The following is a 22,766-nucleotide window of genomic DNA, read 5'->3' as shown; positions in this document are numbered from 1 at the left end:
CAAAGCCTGTAGGACAGTAAACTGGTCCTTCGCTTGAAAAGTGTGGAGACACCTGATTTAGATCATTGGTCTTAAAATAGTGCTAAATTCACTAACTTATTATGCATTGATCTTAACTGCTTATAATGTTCCCTGTGAATTTTTTCATGACAATAATGAATTATAAAATAGGTGTAAATAAATATTCATCATGCAATCAGTTTTTACTGTCATAGTCTGAAGTGAGCAGCGTTGTTCATCATGATGAACAAATTCAAAATGTGCGCTCTCTTTGAGCCTGAAATAATGAACAGAAAGTGAGTTGTTTATTTGGAGGTGACTCACCAACATTCAACATCCATCATATCAACAGATCTATTGAATGCATTGATTACAGCTGTCACAATATGTTTACTGCATCAAAGAGATAGCTAAAAAAAAATCAATACAAGGAAACACCCATATAATTATATACTGAATCTGTGTCAAAATGTCAACAAATTTGACTCTTCCTTTTGTCCTTGTAATTTACTGTTTCACTTATTATGTCTGTTTTGGGAGCTAAATAGTTTTGCGATTGTTCTGCAGTTTTTGTCTGAATGGTATACAGTTATTCAAGCAAGACCGAATGTCTCCATCTACAGATTAAAAGTGGTATTCCCTGTTTATGGTACTAGTGAAATAATACTTTTCAAAGAGGTTAGACTATGGGAACAAACTACTGGTAGTGTACAAGGGTAAATTTCACATGATGATATGAAAATAGAATATATTAATTGTTTAAAATCAAATGTACTTATACACAAAAGACCACAGCCCTAAAAATATTAGGTTATGAATACTAAGTTTGTTTTTAAATATGTACCCATAAATACTATGCGATAAAATAGCAGTGCCTGGGTCATCCCACATTTCATGCAACCAAGGCGTGAGTGCCGGTGTGAGCCTTAAAAATTGAGCCAAATTACAGAACTAAAAGTAGAAAAAGGTAAATGACTATATACAATGTATAATTATTATTATGATTATAATGAATGAATACTACTATAGTGCACAGCAAGTATGCCCATTACCACAGTTATGATCTGGCATTTGATATATATAAAGATAGGTGCAGAGATGGTGCACTATGGCTGCATCTTTTTATATATATATATATATATATATATATATATATATATATATATATATATATATATAAATATATATAATTCTCATGTAAGTTTACACAAATATACTTATAGAAGCATACTAATCTTCAATATCATTGTTTTCTCTATAAAATCATTTATAAAAATACAAATTAATGACTGTGTTGATGGGCTTTGAACTTACGTTGATGGCATTAATTTGACATCAGTTTGAAATGCTTATGAGATCATTTAGAATGCATTGACAGGTGCATTTCACCTGTAGTTGACCTCCTTCTGACCTGCATTTCACCTATTTCAAGTGGGTTTTGTATTCACATAGACCGGTATGGGTATGCAAAACCTGTCTGAAATGAGCAAAGCTCCATCATCTGGCCTTATACAGTGCATCTTTGACTAAAAAGAAAGTCCAGCACTGCCTGCATGACTGTTGTCATCTTCTGTCTAACCCACCAATCTACTGTGAGGGATGAGTACACGTCCCGCTCACCAAGTGATTCAGTTGAGTGTATAATTTGATCTCCTGCTATTACAGTCTATTCACAACATAGGCTATTTAAGCTATTTACAATGTTTCAGTTAGGCATTTATTTGAGAACTTAAGTTCTACCCTCAAGCTTGATATTAAATTACCTTAAACATAATATAATATTAAAATAAATAATACATATATCAAAACACGATATATTTCCTTCCGTATGTCCTATAAATCCCTATGCATTTACTTAGCAGTTGATTGTTCTGTTTTACAGCTGAAGAATCCCTTGCGTGTGACAATCCTGGTCTACCAGAAAATGGCTACCAAATTCTCTACAAAAGACTTTATCTACCTGGAGAATCACTCACTTTTATGTGCTATGAAGGCTTTGAATTGATGGGAGAAGTCACTATTAAGTGTATCCTGGGTCAGCCTTCTCAGTGGAGTGGACCTCTTCCAGTATGTAAAGGTACTGAGCAACTGCATGTTTTCTAGTTTGCCTATTTTCAGTCCATTATGCTGACCATTCACACAATAGGTTGGATTTTACTACAGGAATAGTGACTGTTTACAGGGCTCAGGTAAAATCTGGGCTTACTTTTTTCAAGTGATTGAATGATTGAAGGGAACACAGCTTTGCCTATATCTAGCTAGTGAACATTTCAGAAATTCAGCAAGTCAGCAACTTGCAACCTTCAATCATTTAAACCAGCCTTTGAATGCACCAACTGAATGGGTCAATGAAATTTGACATCAAAACTGTCTATTGAAACTGAAAAATGATTGAAACTGTTGATCTTAGGTTGTCCTGACCCATTTGTTCACTTTTGCTATAAAGAGTGTTGAAAATGATTGAAACTGCCTAAAAATTGTTATGTGTATGGCTAGCATTAGTTTCCTCTGACCACTGTCTGTAAGAGTGCAAGGCCATAAAATATGAGAAAAGTCGCTTAAAATGCTTTTTCTGCTAAAGGATGTTATTTTCTGCCCTTCTAGCATCAAAGGGGTTTCATTAGATTTAGCTTACATTTACCCAGCAGTGAAAGGAAGCATTTCAAGAATAATCCTATAAATCATGTTATGGCACAGAACTGTGAAATAAAAAGTCATACTGAAAAGTCCTTCTAGACCTTAACTCTTAATGTTTCTGTCAGAAAACGTACTGGTTGATATCCTTACAAGTAAATGTTCTTTAAATCAAATTATTCTTAATCCTGATTTGGCCCTTGTAAGCAGATGGTCTTTTCAACCTTCAATGCATTCCATGTCACCCAACAGAGACATTAAAAGTGAGAGAATCTCTACTAGGTTACACAAAACAAATGCTTCTACAGTTAAAAGAGTTGTATGACTTGTTATCCAACAGTGTCTGCCTTAAACAGTATAGTATAAGGCAGCTGACATAATATAAGCTTCTGACTGAAGTAGCTCAAATAGTTTTATTATGTGATAAGATTATTACAAGAGATGTCATTTTTCTGAATCGATTTGTCAATCATTTTTACTATTCATTTTAAAGGTTAAAGCATATCTATCGTTAAAATCGAATCAATACTTTTGGCACCCACAATCCCCATAAGATCGTATGATTAGCAAATCCACTCTACTCTACAACCAGGCTTTTTCAATGATACCAATAACAAAAACTTCCATAAAACCTTAGTTTTTACTGTGCAAAATATTATATTAAAAAATCAATAAAGCAAATACGTGTTTATACAGTATGTCTAAAAACACTACAAGATGGGATGGTCCTTGAGCCTAAAATCTTAAAGCGTTTAATTGAACTACCAGAAGGAGAAAAGGGACCCACAAATCCCCTCACCCCCTAAGATGATTCCTTATGGAATATAATAGTTATTTAAACCCTACTCAAGAAATGCCAATCCTCAAAAAAAGGTAAATCAAAATCATGAGAATCATTAATTATTTACGCAAAAGCCACATCCAGTTACTTGATACACTAGACAGTGCAAATATGTATTGCAAGTTTTGAATTATTTGGTATTTATTGAAGAAGGACCTAAAGGTGGCTGTTTATGGGATGGAAGCCTAGGAGAAAAAAGCCACACATATTGGAGATAAGGTAGTGAAGAGCCTCTATTTTGGATAAAAATGGGATGATCCATGTGTAAGAGATATGGCACGTTCAGCAGGTTGTGTAATTATTGTAAATACATCACTATCTCCACCCAGATTGCTTTACCTAATGGAGACTTATTAATGAACAAACTCAATGGTATTAAATGACAATTGAAGTGGCAATGAGCCCAGGGAGTGTTTGCATAATGTATTTGCTTTATTGATTTGTCTGAGACATTTTTAATATAATATTTTGTACAAAACTAAGGTTTTATGAAAGTTTTTGATGTGTTATTGGTACCACTGAGAATCCCAGTTTGATAACAATAAAAGAGTGATTACAATTTTAAATCATATATTAATTTCCACATTGTATTTCAATTAGGTTTTAGCCTACTTCTAATGTAAATGATCTTGAAGTTTGTAATCATACGTTGTAAAGATCCCCACACATTTGCTTCCTTGAATTCTGTGACATGTATTTACTATGCCCTGTGAGTAGGCAGTGCTGTGTCACACATTTCACAGAACCTACCTTCTGAACAGCGGTGCTGAGAGGAGGAGTTTCAGGAGGTGTAGTCAGTAAAGGAATCACTGCTTGCAGGCAGCAAGGTACCATTGGATATGTAGTAAACAGCAGAGGAGAAGCTGCAAAACATGCAGGATATCCAGGAAGTTGTTGAAAGAGATGGTCAACAGACAGGCAAAACTCACAACATGAAATTACATTTGTCAGGTAAGCTTATATTGGCGTTATCAATACGTCTATAGATTTAATTATTGTACTTTCTCATAGGAGGAAGCACTGTGCATTATAATATTTAATGAAACCAGCCAGACTAAGCCAAAATTTCTTTAGAGTTTTAACCCCTTCAGATCTGCGCTATAACTGAATAACGGCTACAGCGTGGACCTACTTTGCTGGGAGGCCGTCAATGGACGTCCTCCCCTTTGCACGCTCCCCACATGCCCCCTGCAGGGCGCGCATGGTGTGCGCTTTGATCACCAAGTCAATGAGACTCAGCTGATCACAGATCAAAGTAAGGGGCCAATCCCGGCCCCCTTACCACGTAATCAGCTGTCAGCCAATGACAGCTGATCACGTGATGTAAACAAAAGATCGGTAATCTTTTTTTTTCTGCTCACGCTGACAGCGCGAGGAGAAAAAAAGTCAATCACCGGCTTCTGTGCAAGAGACATCGGTCCCGAAGAGGAAGAGGCAAAACCACCTCATCTGTGCCCACCAGTACTGCCTGCCAGTGCCACCTGCCAGTGCCCACAGTGCCACGAATCAGTGCCCACCAATGCATAAGTGTCAGCAATCAGTGTCACCTATCAATGCCCATGAGTGCCACCTATCAATGCCCGCCAGTGGTGCCAATCAGTGCCTCATCAGTGCCAATTAGCAGTGCTGCCTATCAGTGTCACCTACCAGTGCTGATCAGTGCCCATCACTGCCACCCATCAGTTCCCATCACTGCCAGACATCAGTGCCCATCACTGCCACCTATCAGTGCCACCTATTAGTGCCCTTCAGTGCCACCCATCAGTGCCCACAATGCCACCTATCAGTACCCACCAGTGCCACCTCATCAGTGCCCACCAGTGCTGCCTATTAGTGCCATCAGTGCCGCCTTATCAGTGCCCATCAATGGAGCCTATCGGTGCCCATCAGTGCAGCCTATCAGTGTCCATCAGTGCAGCCTCATCAGTGTACATCAGTGAAGGAGAAACATTATCATTGTTTGCAAAATTTATTAACAAAATATAAAACAGTTTTGTATTTGTTTTAAAAAATTTCAGTCTTTTTAAAAAAAATTTTAGCAAAAAATAAAAAAACCCAGAGGTGATCAAATACCACCAAAAGAAAGCTCTATTTGTGGGAAAAAAATGATAAATATTTCATTTGGGTACAGTGTTGTATGACGGCGCAATTGTCGTTCAACGACAAAGCTAAAAGCTGAAAATTGGTCTGGGCAGGAGGGGGTTTAGGTGCCCAGTAAGCAAGTGGTTAAAGGACAACTTCACTTCGGTGAAGTTGTATTTGAAATCTTCCTTCACACTTCTCAGTTGAAGCCATTTACAGCTTCCAACACCAAATAGAGGGGTTGAATTACTAAAACTGGAGAGTGCAAAATCTGGTGCAGCTCTGCATAGAAATCAGCTTCCAGTTTTTTTTTCGTCAAAGCTTAATTAAACAAGCTGAAGTTGAATCTGATTGGCTACCATGCACAATCTAACTTGTACTGCACATGCATGTAATAAGCATCATTCATTCCTATGGCTGGGACCATAGTAAAATGAAGTTGTCTTTTAAAGATATACACTCTTATTTTAAAATAAGATTTAAGTTCTGGTTACAAATCTCAAAAGTTACCTATTTACCTGTCAGGAACAGACCAAGCCAAATGATTTTATGTCTATGTCGAGGTTTTTTAGCACTGTATTATCTACAAAGAAACAATAGTGATTAGATAGAGTTCTCAAACCTTTCCAGTTGACCGCCTGTGCTTCAGAAAAGGTTGACATGAGATTGTTGCCTGATCCAGATGAAAACAGAAGCATGTATCTATGGGTGTATTAAAGGGAAACTATAACAGTTTCTCGTCAGATTAATACACATTATTGAATGTTTATAAGTTTGTATTTTATTTTTCAAATAATTGCTGATCTACCAGAAGAATTCCTCTCCTTTAACTCATTCAGCTGTGTCTCTGTAATAAGATATTCATCTATTTAGATCTATTCATAAGACGAAGGCAATTTGACAAAAGGCTGCAGAGTGGCCTTGAAAGTTCCACCTCCTGTAGGCAAGTAGTAAATATTAGTTATTCAAATGCAGTATTTAAAGAGGAAGTAAACTTCCTTTACTGGCTTTTACCAATAGGTAAGCCTATAATAAGGCTTACCTATAGGTAGTGTAAATATCTCCAAAATGTGCACCGTTTAGGAGATATTTACATTACATGCAGCCAGTGACATCACTAGCGCATGCGCTCTGAAGGAATGGCCACCCGTGCCATTCCTGTGCTGTGAGCAGCGGCTTACGCACGTATGACGGATGTCATCGCGGCTCCGGCCAGTCACAGAGCCTACGAACCCGGAAGCAAGACGGGTGAAGATGGGAGCCCCTGCAGCTCTGACATCACGGAGCTGGAACAGATTTGTTTAAAGGGTAAGTTTCACATAATGTGCTAGTATGCGATGCATATTAGCACATTTTGACTTTACCTTGCAGGGGGGAAAAGAACAGTGGTATGCTTTAATATTTACAAAATTTGCTAAAAAAGTTAAAAACCGAAAATGTTTACAAGTAATATATATATATATATATATATATATATATATATATATATATATATATATATATATATATATATATATATATATATATATATATATATATATATATCACTGCATTCAGACCTCTTTATTCTAAATTCTAAAGTGACTGACAACATATCATATGAAATATATGGTTTTGTACATATATAAAAACTTTGCAATTCTGGATGGTAGTGGTGCTATAGCTCTTTTTTAGGTAATCTTTTCTTTTATCTGAAAATGGGAATTCACTCTACATGAAGTTTCCTTCCTTTAACATAAATGTTTCAGTTATCTCATTACATTTCTTAACATGTTCTGTGGTCAATGGAGGGTTACGGGAAACAAGAAGTATTTTCAACACATCTTTTAGACTCAATGCTTTAGTGTAATTGACCCAGCTGCTTTCTTTATGGAGTATTTATATAGAGCAATAGGAGGAGTTACAAGTCATCAAACTCCATTATTGCTTAATGTGGCTGTTCTGTCTTCAGCTCCCATTCAAATAGACTAAACCTGCAGCCAGAACAACCTCATTAATCAGTAACAGGTTGATAAATGACACCCGCAGTGTTATACGATCTTCGAAACTCGACAGCCAAGAACATGCACGCACTTCTTTGCATGGAAACCTTATTCTTGATGTATTGATTCCAAGAGAATTGAAGCTGGCAGTGCTTTGATATTCCTCCTATTGAATAACCAGTATTATAGATATACTGTGATTTTAAGCTAAAAAATAGGCTAGCTACTAATAAGCTGTGTTTGCTGAAATATTGTGATCCTTGTGTATTTATAAGATAGAAGATTAAATTATTCCTACTGATGGAGGACACAGAAAAGCATCTGGCTATTGTTTCTGTTGTCATTTGTTGTTAGTACTTGGTTACATTAAAGTGAACTTGTAGCAAGGCTACCACTAATCAATTATTAACATATTCTTAACAAGCAGTAACTGAGCTTAAAGTGGACTTCCACCCAAAAGTGGAACTTCCGCTTTAAGGACTCCTAACCCCCTGGCCTGTACCCAGCTCCCACATCCGCTCGGGCCGCCTGGGCGACTCAAGCGGAAGTTCCCCCCTCACGTCACAGGTTCCAGAAGATTGCCCGGCCATTAAGAAGGCGCAGCGCGACTTGCGCAAGCTGTCATAGATGGGTGCCCACGCTTGTGATGCCAGCACCAGAGAGAACCAAGGGTTCAGCGGCCGCATCGCATTTGCCTTGGAAAATCCGATCATGAGTATCAGTACATGTACACAGGGTCGTTTATAGTTGTTTTTAGGCAGTTGAGTTTAGAAGCATTTTTAGGAAACCAAAAAAATACGTTCAGGACGGATGTTCAGAGGCATTTGAAAAGCAAAATGCCTGTAACTCACATTTAGCTGCGTTTCGTTTACAGGTGTTTTTAATGGAGATTACATTATTTTTTTTAAAGCGCTAAACGCTTCAAAACGCAGCATGCACTTATGGCAAAACGGACATTTTTAAATGTGGGTTACTCTCTGTCAAGTTAAATCATTCAGGAGAGGTTTTAAAACGTCCCGTGTACCTTAAACCTAGGCGGTGGTTACAAACAATTCCACTCCAAATACAGTATTCCAGATAAAATTGTATTGTCTGTTGTGTAAACACAAAAGCTATTCTTTCCTCCAGTTTTGTTATTGCTATAGAATTGCAACTCTAAATTATGCACACCTACCTCTTAGGTTATCTTCTGAATGTGTAATCTGGAGGAAAACAAGGAATTAAATTGAACTGTATGCAACTATGTAACTATGTAAGTCTTCGTCTTTGACTTGTCTTATCAAATGTGAAATGCAAAGTCAAATTGAATAAAATTTGTTTACGCAACATTTTGAAGTCAGCTTCACTGGTTCATATCAGCTCTGCATATAAACTGTTATGACTATTATAAAAAGCCATTTCACAAAACATATTTTAAAAGTCACTGATTTTCCCTTTTATATTCTCTAGCTACACAGGACAGGTTTGAACATGCATTACAAGGTAAGTGTCTGAAGTTATGCAACCAAATGGAATATGTGCTCTTTAGCAAATGCCAGCAGCATGAATGGAAAGGTCATGTTTTCACCTGTACAATTGCTTTGGCAGTTTGGCATAAATTACCAATACATTTTTTTTTTCTCCCAAAAATGCATATGTAAACGAGTCTTAAAAATCCACCCATCATTAAAAATGATAAGTTGAATGGAAATGGAGAATATTTACATTTTTAATGTGGTCATACTTTGGTAAATAAAATGAACTATTTCAAAAATTGTGACCCAGCATATCCTTCCCATAGTCCCTATTTTCTTGTAATATGTAGTTTAGCGTGGCAGCAGCTTATCTGTTATGAATTAGTAGAGAATAATACCTCATTGATTTGAGAAAAAGACACAATTCTTCTTGGCCCCCAGTGCATTTACTCTTGCCAATATACTGTGAGATGTTGGTAAAAAAAAAAAAAAGAAACCTATCCGGGGTGCAGCAATGTCTGCCATGTATGACCACCTTAAAGTTCTTAAGAGGTATCATCTATGTCATTATGGGGTCAAGCTGCCATCATGACTTCTCCATTAAATTGTCAAGTGGTTTTTAGGATCTTTTACATGTGTTATTTGTTGTTCCCAATTCTTTAAAGATAGCAGACTTGATTCCCTAAAAAAAAAAAATATGTGGTTTTCACATGATATCCCAAATTTAGCTAATGCATTAGACATTCTATATTTCCAAAGCTCTTAATACATTTTAAACAGTGACATTAGGGGGTTGATTTAGTAAACTAGAGAGTGCAAAATCGGGTGCAGCTGTGCATGGTAGCCAATCAACTTCTAACTTCAGCTTGCTCAATTATGCTTTCACAAAAAAAAAAAACTGGAAGCTGATTGGTTTCTATGCAGAGCTGCATTAGACTTTACACTCTGCAGTTTTAGTAAATCAACCCCTAAGTATATCTAAAGCCAATATCCTTTTTTGTATTGAGTAGGTAAGGATTAAAATCATTGCCAGTTTTCTCCATCTGTGTCCCATTGGGGAGATTTCCCTTCACTTCCTATCTGGTTGATTGAAAATGGGATGAAATCTCTCCAAAGTAGAGAAAATCTCTTCGTAGATAATTGTCACAGAAACAAAGACTTCCCCTCTATTCCTGTTATGTTGACAACTCAAAATGTTAGACTTTCTCTCATTTTCAGACCCAGCAACAATGGAGACTAGAACAAAATAGAGAGAAGGAATCTCAATAACCAAAACACAGATAGCAACCAGGCTTTCTAACCTTTCCCTATTCTATGCCTATGAACAATTGCAAACAAACAAAAAACATACAAAAATATCACAGCTGTTTTTACTAGAAAGAATCAACAGTTTTACAGCATGGTAACAAGACAATTCAAGAATATTTAAAGCATTAGAGAATGACCTTTACTGAAGTTCCATCATGTCATCATGCAGAACAAGGACAACAACAAAAAAAACACCTGTTTTAGGGCCCTTTCACACTGTGGCGGGGGCGGCGTCGAAGGTCGGTATTCGGCCGCTAGTGGGGTGGTTTTACCCCCGCTAGCGGTCGTGAAAGGGTTAAATACCACCGCAAAGCGCCTCTGCAGAGACGCTTTGCCGGCGGTATAGCCGCGCTGTCCCATTAATTTCAATGGGCAGGAGCGGTGAAGGAGCAGTATACACTCCGCTCCTTCACCGCTCCGAAGATGCTGCTAGCAGGACTTTTTTTCCCATCCTGCTAGCGCACCGCTCCAGTGTGAAAGCCCTCGGGGCTTTCACACTGGAGACAAAGCAGCGGCACTTTTGGGGCAGTTTGCAGGCGCTATTATTAGCGCAATAGAGCCTGCAAACCGCCTCAGTGTGAAAGGGCCCTTATCCTCCACAATACCAAGTGCCAAAGTATTGCCAACAAGTTATCGCAACAAAGGTCAGAGACGAGCCAGGCAACAAGTGGGTGAATGAGAAGGCAGTTGTCACAGTAAAACTTAAAAGTAGACTTTCACAAATGCTAAATATTTCTTTCTCATTTCTTAAATGAGACCCTATCAGCAGACCATTTATTTCATCAAAAATCTTCACTGATTATGGGTCTATTTATTAAAAATATTTCAGGGCTAATGTCTCAGCATTCACGCAAAAGTCACTATTAATCCCCATAATGCTTGTAATGTTTATGAAATGTCAGCTTTTTTATGTTGCCTTTTGCAGGGCAAATGTAACTAATTTTTTAACATTCAACCCTAAAAAAAAATAGTTTTAAAAACATTTGACCAGAAGAGGTAAAGAGCATTCAACCAATAGAGACTATAGCCTAACACTATAGGTTAAGAACATTTGACCAGAAGAGGAAATATTATGAGGTAGACCTCTGCTAGGTGTATGAAGATTCCACTGACTGTAATGCAGCCATTCTCAACCAGGGTTCAATTGCAGAAAGAAAATTGAATTTTAAGTCGCCAAAACTATAAACTATTTAAAATTATCCATCTTTATTCAAAAATGATAAATATAAAAACAAGGTTAAAGGTAGGTAATTCCCAGATGTATTAATTCTAAGGGTATAACATTCTACCCCAAAAGGTTTGCTAAAAAATATATACATTTTTTTACTAAAGATGGACAATTTTAAATAGTTTATAGTTTTGGTGCCTTAAAAGTCCTTTTTCTGTCTGCAATTATTCCTTGGTCAATTATAGGACGTGGCACAGTTTATCATATTGGTGTCCGCAGTACCACCTTGTGGTGACATATCCATTTGCTCAGCCAGGGATCCTCCATAGGTTGCTAAGAGTTCATTGAGCAGTAACTGATTTTCCACCAACTTGATGGTTACTGCATAGTTCAGGGCCAACGTCATTTGAAAAAGTCAGCTGCATGATACCTATGATCTTTTTCACTGTCTGTAAGGGTGGTATTCTGACAATGACAGTTATGCCCCTTTTACACTTGTGCGACTTGTCCTGCTTAGTCATACCCCATGAATTCCAATGGGTACCGTTCATATCTGTGCGACTTCAACGTAGTCTCTGCAGTACTTTGGTCTGACTTTGATGCGACTTGAGGTCCATAGACCTCAAGATTACACAGGCATTGCCTCAAGTCACGTCCAAGTCATGCCGAAGTCGTGCCAAAGTCACGTCAAAGTCACGTCAAAGTCGTGAAACATTCAGGTTGCACAAGTGTGAAAAGGGCCTAACCACCAATATAAGGGGTTCACTGGCTCCTAATAAATTCGTTTTAGCAGGGATTCCCCTTGGGGATAAACAAAAAAGGCTGGTGTAACTAATTGAGTACTGCAGGGAGGAAACTGCTATACAAAATTGACACATAATACATAATCGGTTCGGTATAGTAGTTCAGTCTCTGCAGCAGCTGATTCATTTCACTTAAATACTTTTTTACTATGATCATCAGTTCCTTCTAGCAGTCATAATGCTGTATTTTCCTGATTCCCTCTTTTCCTAATAAAAATAAAAAACATTCAACCTAGAGTAAAAATAGCCTATTAACTTCTGTTTTTGCCCCCATTTGCACAGCACAAATGTACATGTAGTTTCACAGAATGAAGAACTCTGCCATTCTTTATAAATACATCTCTTACATACATCTTTTCTGGTTGAATGTTCTTAGCCTATTGTGTTAACTTATTTTCTGCATTGATCGAATGTGCTTAGGCTATTTTCTCTTGAAATTGAATGTTAGAGAATTTTACATTTACCCCGCAAAAGGAAACAAGTAGAAATTGACATTTTACCTATATTACAAACATTATGGGTATTACTTGTGTCTTTCAAGCAAAGACATTCACAAAGAAATTTTTTGTGTGCATTGAATATATTTGATGCATGTTATATGGCTGTAAAATCCTCCCTTGTGTAGACATCCAAAAACCCTGAGACTGGTATTCAGCACTACCATTTTAGTAACTCTCTCAAGTAACTCTATATAGCAGCCATTCCAAACCAGGATTATGTGAAATGCCAGGGTTCCTCCAGAGGTTGCTAGGGGTTCCTTGAGCTGTGATTGATTGATTTCCCATCTGATGCCTGGATAGTTCCAGGTCCAGAGCTGAAAGCATGATGCCAGTGATCTTTTTAGCTTTCATGTGTGCCATTCTGACCATAAATATAGGGCGGAAATTCTTCCCTTATCACCAAAGTAAGAGGCATTTTTCCCACTGACCCCTCATTACTTATTTTAGGCAGGGGTTCCCTAAGCCCGGAAAATTATTTCAAGGCTTCCTCTGGGATAAAAAGTTAATAAAGGTTCCTCTTTAGTATTCCCCTTCACTGCTTCCCCAACTGTTACATAAAAGGTTATGTAGGAAGGTGGGGGAAGTAAGGGAGGGGCTGAGCCAGCACAGAGAGTTATTAGACACTCCCAGAAGAGTAGAGGGCTGTGACATGCAATAAGGGAGAGGGCTGTGATAGGGAACTCTCATAGAGTAGTTACATTTTCAAGCATGTGAAGTGCATGTGAAGGGCAAGTGAAGAAAAATATTTTACTGGAAGAAAAACACTGCAAGTGAGCATACAATACGTTTTTGGGTTTTTTTCAATTCATTTGGTCAGGGTCACAGTACCTAGTGATTTTATTGTGCTTAAAAATGTATGTCTGATGTGAGACTCAAACTTTATGGATGTGTGTTCCGTATTTTATACAGTGGCAGAAGCAGCTGCAGAAACGTCTTTAGAAGGAGGAAATATGGCATTAGCAATATTCATCCCTGTTGTCATCATTTCAATTTTGCTTGGAGGAGCATACATTTATATTACAAGGTAAGTCAGTGATGCAGGCTCAGAATAGGGCAGAGGTGCCATCATCCACACAGTATCCTTCAACTGGCAGTCCTACTGTCACATTTAGCTGACAAAGGTCATTAACACACACATGGTGACAGTTCTTCTTTGCTGCTGGAGGCAACAGTAAACAGTAAGGGGTCCCTATAGAAAAACACGCAGAGCAACATAAATTTGCTAATCAGATTCATTGAAGTGTAACTGCGAAGACATCCTTTTAGGCACTCTTAAACCACTGACTGAATAGCACTGCACTTAAAGCAGAACTACAGCTAAAACATTTTTTTTAATTTTGGATAATGTAAGGGCGGGTTATAACCACTGCCAGTTTTTTTTGCCAATGGGGAGATTTCCCTTTGCTTCCTGTCCTATAGCCACAACAGGAAGTGGGAGGAAATCCCTCCAAAATTAGGAAAATTCCTAAATGTCATCAGGTTCACCAGAGCTAGTGTCCCTAATAACCTCCCTGATGGTATTTTCGAGTGTGGCTCGGGGTGGAGTTTCAGCACCAAAAGCTGTAACCCCGAGCCACACTCGGGATTGCATCACAGGATCCAGGTACAGCAAACTTACCTTGTCCCCAGGATCCTGCGATGTCCTCCCTGCTCTGTGTGTGAGCCATCCTCTGCTCGATTCATCATAGCACCGAGCTCTGTTCCCTGCGAGCGTTGCGACGCACGGGGACGGAGAATGGCACCAAATTCAAAAAGTAAAAAACACAATACATATACAGTACACTGTAATCTTACAGATTACATTACTGTATTAATTTATTTCACATCCCTTTTGTCCCTAGTGGTCTGTCCAGTGCCCTGCATGCAGTTTTAGATTATAAATACTGTTTATTCTGCCTGGAAACTGGAGATTGTCCGTAGCAACCAAAACCGTCCTTTTACATCAAAAGTGGTTTTAGACCAGCTAAAAAAACAGCAATAATGTAACCTGACCCATCTATTCCACATTAACTATCTTCCTATGTAGAACCACTTATCATCGCTGCTCAACAATTGGCAACCCCTATGTGTTTCATGGCTGGGGCGGATTGCAGCTGTGAAAATACCACTGCTCCCCAAGCTCCTATATCTCTACAGAGTCCTCCCAATCGCAGTCCCTCCCTATTTCTACCGAGTCATACAAGATCGAGCGTTCAAATATATTTGGGGACCCACGAAACCCAGGATTTCATGATCCGTCATGCTTTATAATAAACTTAGGGGTACCCAACTTTCTGTGTTACTATCAGGCAGCCCAGCTGGCCCAAGTTATACTTTATCATGCAAAGGTCAAAACGCCTCTATGGGTCAGCTAGATCTCCACCCTCTCAGAGTGTCCAATTTGCTATGGCTACCTCCCCGTGCTCGTGGCCCTATTACTAACCCTATAACACGGCACTCTCTTAAAATCTGGGACAAATTACGTAAAACATTAAAATTAATATCACCGCACTCTCCTTTGCTCTCCTTCTTTGGCCACCCACTCTTCTATCTGGCCTACACCGAACCAGCCTCATTACAAGCCTGGGCCCGGGCTGGTCTGAGTCGCACGTACGACTTGGTCACGGGAAGTGCTATGAAGTCATTTCCAGCCCTACAAGCACAAGCTCAACTCCCACATCAGGAGTGCTTTTGCTATCTGTAGATCTCACACTTTGTCCAAACAGTTGTAGGTTCAAACTCGGAACTGGACAATCTTTCCGTGTTCGAGGGTTTATGCGACTCGGACCCCCATGCTCCAGGCATCATATCCCGTCTTTACTCCCACCTTGCATCCTCCACAGCTACACTCCCATCCTACGCTCTACAGTGGTCCAAAGATTTAAGTATAGATCTAGACCTAGAAGACTGGTCAAGTATATGGTCTAACACCAAAATTTCAGCCCAGAATGTTGTTGCATTAGAAGCAAACTATAAAGTTATGATGCAGTGGTATTTGGTCCCGGTTAGGATCTCCAAATTCTTACCTGCATACCCACCAGACTGTTTCTGTGGCTGTGGCGAAAGAGGCACCCATTTACATATATGGTGGACTTGCCCGACGGTGCAGCGCTTCCGGGCAACAATATTCCAAATGGCTTCCACACTACTTCAAATACCTATTAATCCTGCCCCTTCTTTGGCTCTATTGAATAGCTTCCCACAAGACTACACTAGAGCACAGCTACGTCTTCTCCTTCAACTCACTACTGCCGCCAAGCAAACAATAGCCAGAGCCTGGAAAACCCCAACTTTACATATAGCTGAAGTGAAGAACAGGGTTACTCAGGCTATGATACATAGCAAAATTGATGCCACTATTCTCGATAAAATCCCTCAGCACCTCAAAATCTGGCGCCCATGGGTAGATCATTTTTTGCCTCCTGATTTTGACAAACACCTACTAGAACCTTAAGCCTCCTTGCCCCCTTAACGAACATGACTCTAAATTAATAGACGGCCCATGTGGGTCATCCGGCCACTTCTCCTTTTGTCCATATTTCTCTTTTTCTTCCTTACTCTTACTTTTTCTTGCCACCCTCCCCTCCTTCCAATCCCCTTCCTTACCCTAGGATCATTACAGGTAACATTGCTTAATGATACATGCTGTTTAGCTGAGACCACGACCTCCTCCTTACGGAGTACCACCTTTAAGGAATCTATCCGCCTCAAAGGGCCTCAGCCCCCTACGATATAGCAATCAATATTATTGACCTGATTGTTTAAGATATCTTTGTTGATTCATACTATGTATTGTCTCTCTCTATATGCTTTAGTTAAATTAACCACCAAATTGTACTCTGTTTTTCGTAAGCTTTCTATGCTAAACTGATACTGTCTGTAATCATTTGCTGACTGTTGCCAATAAAAAAAACTTTGAAAAGAAAAACAGCGATAATAAATTAGAATCACTTGCGGAATTGAGCGATAGTGATTTGTGGGGAAATCTGTCACCAAACACTGAAAGTAATGACAGTGACAATTCTGCAACTCAGTAAATTTCAGTGTTTTTGATTTGATTACATTATTGAATACTTTTTATTATTATTATATTAATATTTGTTATAATTATTTATAGTTATTTATTATATTATAATTTATGATTTCATTTTTCAAACTTTATCATACCCTAGACTTTTGTTTGGACAGATTTAAGCGAGTTATTCCTAAGATATACAGGCCTACAATATAAAACGCCAAATTTTCATGCAAAATAATTGTACCGCTTTCAGCATCAAAAATCTGAAATAATCATACCGCCAGGGAGGTTAAAAGATGTTTCTCTCTAGTCCCGTTCTGGTGGCAACTTAAAATTTGAGATTTAGCTTGACCTTCACTCTTGGTAAAAACTAAAAAACAGATTTAGTTACAGTTGCATTTAAGGCCCCTTTCATGTAGGGCAGACTATGTTTGGATCAGCAGGGAAACCTGTCTGCTGATCCCCTGCTGATCAAAGCAGAGCTTACACCCGACTGCGTTTACACCCGACTGCCCTGGGATCCGATCTGCTTAGACTGAAGAGGAGGGATCCCTTTCCATTTGTTTTTAGTAGACTGGATTGAATTGGAGGTAGGCGGATGTAAACAAACATGAGTCTGTTTACACCTGTCGCTCTATAGGGGTGAATGAAAGGTCTGATCAGATTTGCCTGAAAAACTGACAGGCAGACCTGATCGAACCCTTTGTGTAAAAGGGGCGTTAAACACTTTCTCTATTCAGGTGCTTTTCACTGCGAGGTGCATTACAGATAAGCACTAAAATACACAGAAGAACTGCTGCTTTTAAAGTCCAGTAAGCCTTAAACGAGTAAGTAAGGTGCCAATCTGGTTAACCTGAGTGCAACCCAATGCAGGGAGGGCATGGGTATTCATTCAGACAGCCATCAAGACAAGGCAATCTGGGTTGCCCATCAAGTCGTGTTGGTTCACTCATACTCAGACCCAGCTTCATGGCTCCAGAACAGTGTGGGCTTGATTTACTAAAACTAGAGTGTGCAAAATCTGATCTAGCGCTGCATAGAAACCAATCAGCTTCCAATTTTTTTGTTAAAGCTTAACTGAACAAGCTGAAGTTAGAAGCTGATTGGATACCATGCACAGCTGCACCAGATTTTGCACACTCCAGATTTAGTAAATCAACCCTAGTCTTACTAGGACACTGCTGCTTGCAGTCTGACATATACCTGTGTAAACCTTTCTCCTGCAGCCCGCTCAAAATCCTAATCTGTAAGATACAGGAATTAGCTGTGGCCTTACAACCATTGCTGCACCAGTCTTTACCTTCAAGGATGCTTTGTGTGCATGCATAGGTATCAGGTACCCCTTGGAACTTAGGCAGCAGGGACAAGCTGTGGGTAGTCAGTGCACCAGCAATCTAGAGAGTTGTTGGTAAACTAGCAGAGTCAGGAGCGCACAGTGCCAAAGGTCCAGGCAGGAAGGAAGTTGAAAGCATAGTCAAATGTTTGCAGCCAAAATGAACCAGAGCCAAATGTCGAACACAGTAGTAAATATTAATCAAGTATTACGGTACGGTGAGGGCATTGGAGTTCAAGCAATGCTAGAAAAACAAAAAGAAATGGTTGCACCCAAAGTCTATCAAACTGTAAAATGGCAAATTAAGAATAGAAAATGTTATCCCTAAGAAGGCAAAGTAAGGGTTACTTTCCTTCTATTCTGAAATCCTGTAGGCAGAAAGAGATTGCCCCTAATTTTAAGGGATGACATGGACATAGTGGTGGTCACTACAATACAGCAAGAGTGAAGCCAGGATGTAAAAGAAGGCTGTGTGGGGGTTCTCCCCTTTAGAGTAGAGGCCCAGCCTGGAGTTGTAGGCCTTGGTAACTAGGAAGGAGCTGAGAAAGTGTAATAGTAATCGTGAATACCACAATCCCCCAACAGCCCCCCCCCCACACACACACACACACACACACACACACACACTTTTATTTTACTGGATATTACTAGAGAATCACCCTTGTATTGGACTGCTTACCAATTCTATGGACTGCAATGAAGTTACGGTTACAATATCTTTGGAACAGTACTTATTTTAAATGCTGTGGATTGTTAAAAACTATATAGTAGGATTTGTGTGCACTTATGTGCAGTTTGATGTAATGACTAAGAATTAGTGTTTGGGATTGAAGTTTGGTTTAATATGCACAGCCAATACCTGGGGAACAATGTGTCTTTTTGTAACAAGTGCAAACCTGATTAGCCTAGGAGCTTGTGGTGGGTAACAAAAGAAGTCATCATCCTGAGAACTACTCTCACAACAAGCTAGGTGACCTGGGGACCCATAAGCTATGGACCCCCAGGTGTTCAGCTGAACTCCTGAGCCTTATCCTGTAACCACAAGAATAATACAAGTATAACTACTCTCACAACAAGCTAGGTGACCTGGGGACCCATAAGCTAAGAACTCCTGAGCCTTATCCTGTAACCACAAGAATAATACAAGTATAACTACTCTCACAACAAGCTAGGTGACCTGGGGACCCATAAGCTATGGACCCCCAGGTGTTCAACTGAACTCCTGAGCCTTATCCTGTAACCACAAGAATAATACAAGTATAACTACTCTCACAACAAGCTAGGTGACCTGGGGACCCATAAGCTAAGAACTCCTGAGCCTTATTCTGTAACCACAAGTATAATGGCAGACCTCAATGAAAGTGTGCCCCAGGCATATGGGAGAGTTTATATAAATTTGAGTTAATGGTCTCAGACCTGCTATGTAGGCACATGTGTGCAGACATAGAAGTCTGTGTTGGCTTTCAGGTAAAACAATATAGAGATAGTGACCCCTAAATAGCCCTGCCTACAAAGGAGTCTGCCTAATCAGGATGTGTGGCAATGCACATTTTTGTATGGGTGTGGACAGCCATTCCTTTCTAGCTAGACAGCATGCTTGAAAACACAGGGAACACGGATGCACGTGTATGGAATTTGGAAAGGTGGAGCACCCAGAAGTAAGATCCAAAGAGCAGAAGCAGGGAAAACATAGAGATTAACAACACAAAAAAAACTGTGAACTCCCAGGAGAATAACCCAGCAAGCTCTGCCAACCAGTTGACTGTTTAATGTCAAACCACAGCCCAGACAAGTGACTACCAATTGCCTGGCTAAATGAAAGCGATGTCCAGACTAATCAGATGTTGACTTTATTATTTATAAGACCACATAAGCATAAATAAATAAACACTTGATATTCTTTAGTTCAGAAAAATATCAAGAATGAATTCATGAAATTGTATGGCAAGGCTGACATCTAGTGGACAGTTTTCAGTATATACACATCATATTAACTACAGTTTCAACATGTGCATAATAGGTCATTTGTGAAATACAATACAAAAGAATACATTTGGTATTATAAGCATTACATATGGCCTATAAAAACTATCAATAATATGAGCACTGTGTATGCCAAATGCTTGCATCGCAATCACTGTGTTCAATAGTTTAATAATTAGGAACAGTGATATGTGCCCATACAGCATATCTCCCTATGAATCTAGAGAAGCTACACAAATCAATAAGCTAATTAGGAAACCCAGCATTTAGGCCTGATAGATTACAAAGCAATCGTATTAAATATATATATATATATATATAAATATATATATATATATATACAGTATGTATATTCAAAGCAGATGTGGTAGCACAGTGCAGCACATATATACTGTGTATATACAGTATCTCACAAAAGTGTTTAAGCCCCTCACATTTTTGTAAATATTTTATTATATGTTTTCATGTGACAACACTGAAGAAATGACACTTTGCTACAATGTAAAGTAGTGAGAGTACAGCTTGTATAACAGTGTAAATTTGCTGTCCCCTCAAGATAACTCAACACACAGCCATTAATGTCTAAACCTCTGGCAAAAAAAGTGAGTATACTCCTAAGTGAAAATGTCCAAATTGGGTCCAAAGTGTCAATATTTTGTGTGGCCACCATTATTTTCCAGCACTGCCTTAACCCTCTTGGGCATGGAGTTCACCAGAGCTTCAAAGGTTGCCACTGGAGTCCTCTTCCACTCCTCCTTGAGGACATCATCAAGCTGGTGGATGTTAGAGATCTTGCGTTCCTAAACCTTCTGTTTGGGGATGCCCCATAGATGCTCAATGGGGTTTAGGTCTGGAGACATGCTTGGCCAGTCCATCACCTTTACCCTCAGCTTCTTCAGCAAGGCAGTGATCGTCTTGGAGGTGTGTTTGGGGTAGTTATCATGTTGGAATACTGCCCTGCTGCCCAGTCTCTGAAGGGAGGGGATCATGCTCTGCTTCAGTATGTCACAGTACATGTTGGCATTCATGGTTCCCTCAATGAACTGTAGCTCCCCAGTGCCGGCAGCACTCATGCAGCCCCAGATCATGACACTCCCACCACCATGCTTGACTGTAGGCAAGACACACTTGTCTATATATTCCTCACCTGGTTGCCGCAACACACACTTGACACCATCTGAACCAAATAAGTTTATCTTGGTCTCATCAGACCACAAGACATGGTTCTCATCAGACCACAAGACATGGTTCTAGTAATCCATGTACTTACTCTGCTTGTCTTCAGCAAATTGTTTGCGGGCTTTCTTGTGTACCATCTTTATAAGAGGCTTCCTTCTGGGATGACAGCCATGCAGACTAATTTCATGCAGTGTGAGGCGAATGGTCTGAGCACTTAAAGGCTGTCCCCCCACCCCTTCAACCTCTGCAGCAATGCTGGCAGCACTTATACATCTATTTCCCAAAGACAACCTCTGGATATGACTCTGAGCACATGCACTCAACTTCTTTGGTCGACCATGGCGAGGCCTATTCTGAGTAGAACCTGTCCTGGTAAACCGCTGTATGATCTTGGCCACCATGCTGCAACTCAGTTTCAGGGTCTTGGCAATCTTCTTATAGCCTATGCCATCTTTATGTAGAGCAACAACTCTTTTTTTCAGATCCTTAGAGACCAGTGACCAGTATGAGAGAGTGAGAGCAATAACACACCTGCTCCCCATTCACACCTGAGACCTTGTAACATTAACGAGTCACATGATACTGGAGAGGGAAAATGGCTAATTGGGCCCAATTTGTACATTTTCATTTAGGGGTCTACTCACTTTTGTTGACAGCGATTTAGATATTAATGGCTGTGTGTTGAGTGTGTTGAGGACAGCAAATTTGCACTGTTATACAAGCTGTATACTCACTACTTTACATTGTAGCAAGGTGACATTTCTTTAGTGTTGTCACATTGAAGGATAAAATAAAATATTTACAGAAATGTGAGGGGTTTGAAATGAGGTTTGTAATATCAGATTGCCATATATAGGTAAGACTAGATGAAATTCACCAATACGGAGAAGGGCTTTCATGTCGTAGGGCTCAGACTTTCATCTAAGAGCTATTGATTTTTGGGCATAGAGCCATAACAGACCAACTAAAGTCCATTCAGAGTTTGTATGAGTATCATTTTCCAATTATACAAATTAAAACAAAAAAAAAATAAGGATGAAGCTGCAATTGCAAGGGTTGTAACTATAGTAGAGACATACCTAATAACCATTAGGCAAACACAAATTATTTGTACGGAAAGGCATAGACAGTCTCTGAGAAAGAGTAAACTATCAATGAAGCATGAATAACTTAAAACAAGGATCGGGGAACTCCATAGAAAGCTGAGTAGCAATTAAGTAGCTGGCAACAGAGTAGAAGTTTTAATAGAGCTTTGGGACTCAGACTGGGCAACTGCAGAATCATAAGTATGCCCAGAAGAATTTTCAGTATTAATTATATTGATTTTCCAATCAATGACAATGGCAGATTTTTCCATATGGTCAGCAGCAACTTTCACCCTCTAAAGTGTAGGAGTAAGAGCCAGTGATACAAATTCAATCAAACTGGAAGGCAAAACGATCCTGATATACAGCTACTTACCCACTGGAGATAGAGTATCAGAGATGCAAAAACTTTCTGAG

The 22,766-nt window shown here is 39.3% G+C and overlaps 1 protein-coding gene across 1 annotated transcript in view; it reads left to right on the top strand.

Annotated features, from left to right (window-relative positions):
* SEZ6L (seizure related 6 homolog like) overlaps nt 1–22,766 on the top strand; it is a 678,351-nt gene that overhangs the window by 628,436 nt on the left and 27,149 nt on the right. The window contains exons 13-15 of the mRNA XM_073629414.1: nt 1,883–2,077; nt 8,989–9,021; nt 13,682–13,796. Of these exons, the coding sequence (XP_073485515.1) occupies nt 1,883–2,077; nt 8,989–9,021; nt 13,682–13,796 (343 nt within the window). The remainder of the gene's footprint in view (nt 1–1,882; nt 2,078–8,988; nt 9,022–13,681; nt 13,797–22,766) is intronic.

This window comes from Aquarana catesbeiana, linkage group LG01 (genome assembly GCF_042186555.1).
Source record: "Aquarana catesbeiana isolate 2022-GZ linkage group LG01, ASM4218655v1, whole genome shotgun sequence".
In the NCBI taxonomy this organism is placed as follows: Eukaryota; Metazoa; Chordata; class Amphibia; order Anura; family Ranidae; genus Aquarana; species Aquarana catesbeiana.
The sequence above is the reverse complement of the archived record's forward strand: the minus strand, read 5'-3'. Positions and strand labels throughout refer to the sequence as shown.